Source organism: Neomonachus schauinslandi, chromosome 15 (assembly GCF_002201575.2).
Source record: "Neomonachus schauinslandi chromosome 15, ASM220157v2, whole genome shotgun sequence".
Lineage (NCBI taxonomy): Eukaryota > Metazoa > Chordata > Mammalia > Carnivora > Phocidae > Neomonachus > Neomonachus schauinslandi.
In genome coordinates, this window is record NC_058417.1 from 19,449,739 (window position 1) to 19,457,937 (window position 8,199).

An 8,199-nucleotide genomic window follows, 5' to 3' on the forward strand; every position below is an offset into this window, starting at 1 on the left:
GGCACAGCCCCCAGAACCCACCTCTAGGCTTGTACTCACAAGGGGGTGAGCAGCCAAGGAAAGCCGACCTCAGAGTCACGTGTGGGGTTAGGGCATGGCTCTGCCATGTCCTGGCTCTAGGATCTTGCAGAAGTCAAAACATTTTGAGTCTTTTTTTCCTCATCTCGAAAATGACACAATTTTGGGGCGCCTGGTTGGCTCAATCAGGGGGAGCATGCAACTCTTCATCTTGGGTGTAGAGGTTTTTTTTTTTTTTTAAGATTTTATTTATTTATTTATTTATTTGACAGAGAGAGATAGCGAGAGCAGGAACACAAGCAGGGGGAGTGGGAGAGGGAGAAGCAGGCTTCCTGCTGAGCGGGGAGCCCGATGCGGGGCTCGATCCCAGGACCCCGGGACCACGACCCGAGCCGAAGGCAGACGCCCAACAACTGAGCCACCCAGGCGCCCCGAGTGTAAAGATTATTTATAAATAAAATCTTTAAAAAATAAAATAAAATAAGGCAATTTAAAAAAATCGTTGACTTCATATAGTAATTATAAAGAGCAAATAATTCAATGGAAAATAAGTTTCAAAATCCTTTCATACCAGTTGAGGGCTATATAATTGCTGGTTTAATTTATTTGCCATTTCATGTTCCAGCTTGTTTACTAAGTAGATGGTCAATTTTTCATCAGCAGGAATAGAAATCAGCCACAAAATCACCAACATTTCTTGGATTCTAATCTCTGGCCAAAAAATTATTTTCTTTCATAGAGTAGTTTTAAGGGTCCAAGTACCTCCAATCCTTAAAATGTAAGCCAGGGACTTGAACTGAAGGAGTAAAGCTTTGCTGGTAAGTATCCAATTAAAAGGGGGGGGAGTAAACAAAAGCATATCAAATTTTTTCTACCTTTATTTATAAAGAACACAACTCCTCCTGACACAGACACAAACACTCACATGTCCCAAGGAGGAGCTCACTAAAAACAACAACAACAACAGAACTGGAAGACACTGGGACCTTAGTTAACACCAGTCTGTGTTCCCAACTCCGGGATCGCTGGGAATGGGTCCTCAAATGTGACCTCTCACCTCAATGAAAGGAAGAGAGACCTTCATCTGGAGGGCAGGCCCACCCACCAGGCAAGAAGCTACAGACTCAATCTTCAGCATCATCAAACTGTCCTGTTTCGAAGACCATCTTGGAATAATGGGGTATCAGCGGGGGTGGATGGTGCCAACTGGGGTCATAGATCATGTCTCCTTGTGGGGCACAGCACACCCAAGGTTTGACCTCTTGAGAAATGCAACCCTGGATGTCATCGGCATCTGCAAGCAGTTTAAAAAAAAAAAAAAACAGATTAAAGGTAGGAGGGGAGGGGAGACAGCCAAAAAGTGTCTAGGAGACAGACACTTGCAGTTCAAAAGCACACACACAGAGCCCTCCTTGGACTGCAAACGCGTGTGTTCTGAGGCACCCCCGACTGGTGCTTCTCAGGGGAGGGCCCTTAGCAGTGCAGAGGCCGCAACTGCAGAAGACAGCACTTCTCTCTGCAGCTGCTAGATTCACACAGATATTTTAAGAGTCAACTACAAAATTTGCATTTTTTTCCCAATATGAAAGAGAAGCTGTCACAGACATTTCAGCCCTGTAACAGGTATCAGGCTAAGCTCACGGATTGAGTCCATCTTCCAAACTGTCTGCCTTTGGGGTAATTTGGTAGGAGGGTCTCCAAACCTTGGCCTAGGACCCCAGAAACGCCACACCTACCATACGGATTCCCTTGATCTGCCTTCAACTCCAAGTCCCAGTCCTCGTTAAAAAGATCAGCAGCCTGCTCCTTGGGCGGACAGTCGGACACCCCTTCTGACAGCTCCCACGTATTCAGGTCCCCATCCGAATCCTCATCATCCATAGCAAAGCCTTCCTCTTCCGAGTGGATGCCCTCACCGTGGGTAGGACTACCATTAGGGACGCTCTGTGCTCCACTGGCTAAGAAATCAACAGAAGGAAGAAGGTCTTAAAACCACCAGCAACGACACAGGGCCTACTCGTGTGCTTGGAAAATGTCTGGCAGACTCCTGAGACAGCAAAACAAGGGTACAGAGTTCCTTAGCCACCTGAGCACTTAAAAAAAAGAAAAAAATGTTCTTCTGTTTACCTTTTTCGAAGAAGGGTTTTTTTTTTTTTTCAGTAAAACGTTTTGCCTTAAACGAGGTCTTGTAATTCACACAGGGAATCAAGCAAATCAAGCACAGTTTATATGTTTAGGTAGTTTACAGGTAATTGAGACAAAGGGCATTTGGAAAATGACAAGCTTTCACAATACAAACTTGAATTTGTACTCTTCTATTTCTCTCTTCATCCTCAAGAAGCACAGGACAAGGGGACGGCTGGAGGAAAGCAGGCAGAAGAGCGGAACCCATCCAGTGACAACAAACAGCCACCACGTCTCCTCCTCCCTGTACCGGGGAGGGCTGGACAGTATACTTTCAAAAGGTCTCAAAATAATGGAAGAAAGTCTGGGGGAGGATAATGGACCTCCCAGCATACCATGCTATGGAGAAGCCAGGTCAGAGCTGGGAAAACAATCAGCCTGAACACAGCCATGCTACTAACACTGTATAATAATGGCAGCTACAAGCAAAAAAGCAGTAGTTCAGGGCACGGGTTCTGGAGCCGGGCTACCCCGGTCCAAATACCAGTTGTGCCAATTAGTCATTGTATGACTGAGCGGAAATGGACTCGGCCACGCCCTCGAGAACTTAAACACAGAACTAGCACGCAGCCCAGCACTTCCCCTCCTAAACGGATATCCCAAAGAATTGAAAACAGGTATTTAAAAAAGACTGGTACAATAATGTCCGTGACAGCACTGTTCGCGATCACCAGAAGGTGGAAACAAGTCAAATAAATGCCCATCCACGGGATGAATAAGCAAGCTAGAGGTAGTGTATCCAGATGACGGGAGGATTCGGCCCATAAAGAGGAATGTACTGATTCATGCTACACGAATGAATCTTGGAAGTATTATGCTGAGTGAAAGAAGCCAGACATAAAAGGCCACATGGCATATCATTCCACTGGCACGGGAAATCCATACAGAAGGCTGATCAGTGGTCGCCAGGGGCTTGGGGAAGGGGGTGTGGCTACTTATCGGGTACAGGGTTTCCTTGTGGGGCGCTGAAAGTGTTTGGGAACTAAATAGCCATGGTGGTTACACAGCATTGTGACTAAATGCCACTGAACTCTATGCTTTAAAACTGTTAAATGGTACATTTTGTATGTGTTTGACCACATTTTTTTTTTAATTTTTACTCTGTACCTCAGTTTTCTCATCTGTAAATATGAAAATAGGATTGTTGTGAGAGCTGTTTTAAAAAGGGGGGAATGGGAAAAGAAACACTTGGAACTGTACCTGGCCCTTACTCAGCAAGTGTCAGCTGTTATGACCGGACCTACATGTCCGTGTGGGCACAGTGCTTCTTCTGGACCAGGGCTATCCAACGGGAGTTTCTGTGATGATGGTAATATTCTCTCATCTGTGCTCCAACAGGCTAGCTAGCAGGAACCACGTGTGACTGCTGAGCCCTTGAAATGTGGCTAATGTGAACACGGAACTGAGGTTTTCATTGTATTTAATTATAATTCACTTAGATTTAAAGAGCACCAATAGCTGGTAGTTATTACAGCTCGAGATCCTCCCACCCAATCCTCAGAACCACCCTCTGAGGTAAGCATTATCATCCCCATTTTAAAGAGGAAGAAAGGATAAGTGACTTATCTAAGGCCTCAAAACTGGAGGCCAGGACTCTGAGCCAGAGCTGAAAGTGAAAACAGTGTTGCCTGGCTCCAAAGCCCCATACTCTTGCTGCTGCCCTAAGCTGCCTTTCTCAGCAGAAGGGGAGGGTTTTTTGGACAAAAGGTCAGGACTTCCCTAAAGGAAGCTCCAGCCACGCTACCACACGAGGGCACTGTGGAAGCACCAGGCAGAAAACGCAACTCAGCAGCAAAGAGAACTGGCTGGAAAGGGGTCAACAAGACGCAGAGACAGTCCCTCCCCACATCCACCCCCGTCTTCTCCACTGTCTACTTGCCTAGCCGATCCATGGCCTTCTTGGTCTCTCTCTCCTGCCCGGAGTGGTCAGCAGGAACAAAGCTGGCCTGCAGGAAGAAGAGAAGGTTACCCAGGACCCGGTATTAAGCTACCATCTCGCACGCTCACCTTTGTGAGGGTGGGGCTGGGGCTCTGTAACCCCCACTTCTGCTTTGCCCTAGGAGATGCGGCAAGCCCCGAGGGAGAAGGGCCTCGCTCCTTCCTATTCCTGCAGACGCCACCCCGGTGACAATTCACCCCGGGTGACACTTTGCCCCCGGCAGTGGCAGCAACAGCACCCTCCTACAGCGGCCACTGGATCCAGTTCACAGTTTGCCAGCACTGGCGGAGCCAACCTCCTCCCTGGGCCCTCCCGTTGGGGGTCTGAGTCCCAGGCCCTCAGGCCCCCTCCTCCAAGCTCGGAGACCCCAGCAGTAGCTGTGGGCAGCACCTCCTCCTCAGAAGTTGGAATTTCAGCTCTGCAAAGCCTCCCCTCTGAGCCTGTAAATTTTAATCATTCCCACCTCATTCCTACATTCCCTCAGCCCTAGGGTTGGTAGCTGTTTCCTGCAGGTGCTACTGCCATGTTCATTTTTACCTTTTCAGTGACTTCATGTTCTAGCAAATTCTGTCTCCTGATACAAGGGGGCAACAGAGCTGTAGTTCCTAAGTGACGCTGAAGAGAAAGAAGTCTTCCCCTACTGCCAACTACATGCTCTTCTGCTCCCATCACTCAAAAGTTCCTGAAATCCTATCACCTCCAAGACTGCTTTGTAAATGGAACAAGAAATGTTCACAGCCTGCATAAGACATGGTTTCCATCCCAGCTCTGTCATTCATTCAGAGTGTGACCTTGATAGACCACTTCAACCCCCACACCTGGGATTCCTTCTCCAGAAACTGGAGATGACTGTTCTGACCTTGCAGGGGGCTAATGACAAGGTAACACTTATGAAAACACCTGGCACATAGCAGGAATGTAGTATTTGTTGAATTTAAATCCGCCTTCTTAGCTCCTACACCTGAAGTGCACTTGGCATCTGCCCCAATTAGCCCATGACCTAGTCATCCCTAGATTTAATGAATAAATTCCACCTCTTTTAGTCAGTGACAACCCTTGGTCACCGCTACAGGTCAGCTGGTGGCATCTCTCCCGTGGACCACTGTCATAGCTCCCTGCCCTCCCACTCACCCACCCTGCCCAGCCTTAACAGCCTCACTCTGCTCAAAAACCTTCAACAGCCCTCCACGTGGGAACATAAAATTGGCCATGGCATTCACACCAACCCATGAGGGCCCCTGGACCTGCTGAGCACAGTTCTCTCCCCTGGCCCTGAGGCTCTGCCACCCCAGCTCCCAGCCATCTGCCCTGTCCTTCCTCACCTCCACGTCTCTGCAGGCACTACTACCACCCTGTCACCTTGGAGAGGAAGCACACATCCCTTCCTGCTACGTCCTGGCAGAATCAGTCTCACCCTGTCTGCACTCCAAAGTAATTTTTTTTTAAAGATTTCATTTGACAGAGAGAGACACAGCGAGAGAGGGAACGCAAGCAGGAGGGGTGGGAGAGGGAGACGCAGGCTTCCCGCCGAGCAGGGAGCCCGATGTGGGGCTCGATCCCAGGACCCTGGGATCATGACCTGAGCCGAAGGCAGACGCTTAACGACTGAGCCACCCAGGCGCCCCGCTAAGTAATTTTTTTTATAAGTCTATCACTGCATTTTTCCTATCTTACTCGGGTTTAGTACCATCTTTGATGCTTAAACAAGCATTCCATTCCTCCCTCCCATTAACAGCCGTGTCTATCGTGGCAGGCACGACGCGAGGAGCCGGGTTAACAGCACTCAACAGAGGGTTCCTACCCTCAAGGAGCTCACCACCCAGCAGAACTGACTGGCTGTAAACAAGGACAGGTGACGACTGTAATAACGGTCTTTGAAAAACCAGGAGCTGTCTGGCGCGCAAATGAAAACAAGTTTCTGGAAACCCTGCGTCAAGCCGGGCCTTTGGTTTCAGTAAAAAGAAAAGGAGAGAGTGCATCAGATATCATGCGGTGCTCAGGGTGAGCCGTGCATCCCCACCCCTGGTCACAGGTCCTTCGGGGACAGCGCGCTCCTCGCCGCCCTCACCTGGCCCCGGCCCAGGCCCCCGGCAGCGGCCCCCAGCTCTCGGTCGTCAGCATCACCTCCCATTCAGCAAGTACGCAGAGGCGCCCCCGAGACTGCCAGCCCGACCCCCCGCCTCCGCTCGTCCCCCCCAGCCCCCACGCTCTCAGCCGCCGCGGCCCGGCAGTTTCCAGCGCGAGCGCGCGCCCAAACGGCGCTCCCGCGGCCCCGCGGCCCCCAACCCCGCCCCGCCGGGCCCGGCCCGCGAGCCCCGCAACTTCCCGCCCCGGGCCGCTGCTGGCGGCTGTGCTCACCCCCGGACTGGGGGGCGCCTCCCGCGCGCTCGGCAGCGGCGGACCCCGAGGCGGCTCGGCGGCCCCCAGCGCCCGGACTCCTGCGGCCTGACGGTCCATGCCTGGCGGCCCGCGGATCGGAGTCCTGGACGCTGCTCGGCCACGTGACGCACCCGCCTGGCTGCCAGCCGGAGGATACGCCGCGGAGGGGCCAATCAGCCGGGGGCGCTCCCGGCCGAGGGGGGCGGGACACGGGTCACGAGGAAGCCAGGGGCGGGGCTGCGCGGGAGGGGCGGGGCGCGTGCGCGCGGCAGGCGAAGCCCCTCTACCTACGGGTACCGGGATCGGATTTTTGGCGCTCCTGCGGGTGCCCATCCCAGGGCTGACGACTAGCTGGGTCTGCAGTGCCAACCGTTATCCCTGCCCCACCACGCTGGATGTGCTTCGGCCCCCAAACCTCGAATTCCTGCTAGGATATTCAATTACCCGAGTCTCCCTGATAGTCTACAAAGCTCAGCTCTCAAAAGTTTGACTGCAATTGAGCTCCAACCACATTTCACTCTCTCGTCACAGGTGTTTGCAGAACTCAGGCTGGAATGGGACTATAACCCACCCACAAATGGATGTGCCCAGGGATTCTCCACCCTAAGTTAATGATAAGTTCTTATAAAGTTGATTAGAAACCAGGATAGATGATGAAAACGACGTGCAGACACCCATATGACAGTCACAGTAACCCTAAACATTTTCTGCTGTCACAGTAGTCTGGCCTGGACTCCTATTTTTTAATGCTCAAAGTCTGGCCCTCCATAGCCTGAGGGCAGGAGCAGACGGGCAGGGCCTGAGTTGGGGATAAACCCAACTCTAAAGTCACCTTTCCTTGCCTTTTCCCAGGCTGCCTAAACTCTTCTTAAGAAACCTGCTCAGGGTGTGATAATCATTTTAACAATGAAGTAGCAGAAAACCTAGAAACTGGGATTCCTGCTCACGAGGTCACTTTATCACAATCTTTTGGGACATAAGAGAGCTTATTCCTTCATCTCCCTCAACGAATGTGAACCATCAAAGACATTTGAAAAAAATTAGTGTAAGGGAGGGGGAAGGGCAAAACAGGTGAAGGGGAGCAGGAGACACAGGCTTCCAGTCATGGAATGAGCAAGTCACGGGGATAAAAGGTACAGTATAGGAAATATAGTCAATAATATCACATTGGACTTGTATGGTGACAGATGGGACCTACACTTGTGGGGAGCACAGCATAACATATGGAGTTGTTGAATCGGCTATGTTGTACACCTGAAACTGATGTTCACATTGCGTCAACTACACTCAAATTTAAAATTTTAAATAAAAATGTTTCCTACTATAAAAAAATTTAGCCTAACAGTTGATACACAGTACCTTTTCTTTCCTCTATGTAGACTTCCTGCAAAGAAAAGAATGTGACCAATTAATGTGTGTTCTGTTCTGACCCTTGAGTCAGGTTTCCCCAAATCTAACTGGACTGAGGTCAACACTCTCCACTAGAACCTTTAATGGTGGAAATAAAAGCTCTATTAATTGTAGTGTCCAGTATGATAAACATGTGGCTGTTGAGAACTTGAAATGTGGTCAGTGTTAATGAGAAAATATTTAATTTCAATAGATTTAAATTGCCAACATGGCTAGAAGCTACCATATCTAACAGTGAAGCTCTGGGTGCCCTAGCTAGATGTATCTTC

General features: G+C 50.2%; 1 protein-coding gene across 2 annotated transcripts; it reads right to left on the reverse strand.

Moving 5' to 3' along the window:
- Positions 1 to 919: 919 nt before the first annotated feature.
- On the reverse strand, positions 920 to 6,641 carry COPRS (coordinator of PRMT5 and differentiation stimulator). 2 transcript variants are annotated; one of them, XM_021704353.1, is made up of 4 exons: positions 6,500 to 6,641; positions 4,078 to 4,148; positions 1,755 to 1,972; positions 920 to 1,312 (listed from the first exon to the last, which is right to left on the reverse strand). In XM_021704353.1, exons 1-4 carry the CDS (start codon positions 6,596 to 6,598, stop codon positions 1,143 to 1,145), a joined length of 558 nt encoding a protein of 185 aa, XP_021560028.1. In that variant the 5' UTR covers positions 6,599 to 6,641; the 3' UTR covers positions 920 to 1,142. The 2 variants fall into 2 exon arrangements, with proteins under 2 accessions (XP_021560028.1, XP_044777665.1); XM_044921730.1 differs by lacking the exon at positions 6,500 to 6,641 and adding an exon at positions 6,210 to 6,272 and having other exon boundaries at positions 994 to 1,312.
- Positions 6,642 to 8,199: the final 1,558 nt, after the last annotated feature.

Excerpts from the sequence above, each read along its gene's own strand:
- COPRS (XM_021704353.1), bottom strand. The coding sequence starts at position 6,598 with ATGGACCGTCAGGCCGCAGGAGTCCGGGCGCTGGGGGCCGCCGAGCCG. Across the intron at positions 1,973-4,077 it reads GCCATGGATCGGCTAGGCAA|TGGAGCACAGAGCGTCCCTA; the intron begins GTAGACAGTGGA and ends TTTCTTAGCCAG. Across the intron at positions 1,313-1,754 it reads AGATCAAGGGAATCCGTATG|ATGCCGATGACATCCAGGGT; the intron begins GTAGGTGTGGCG and ends AACTGCTTGCAG.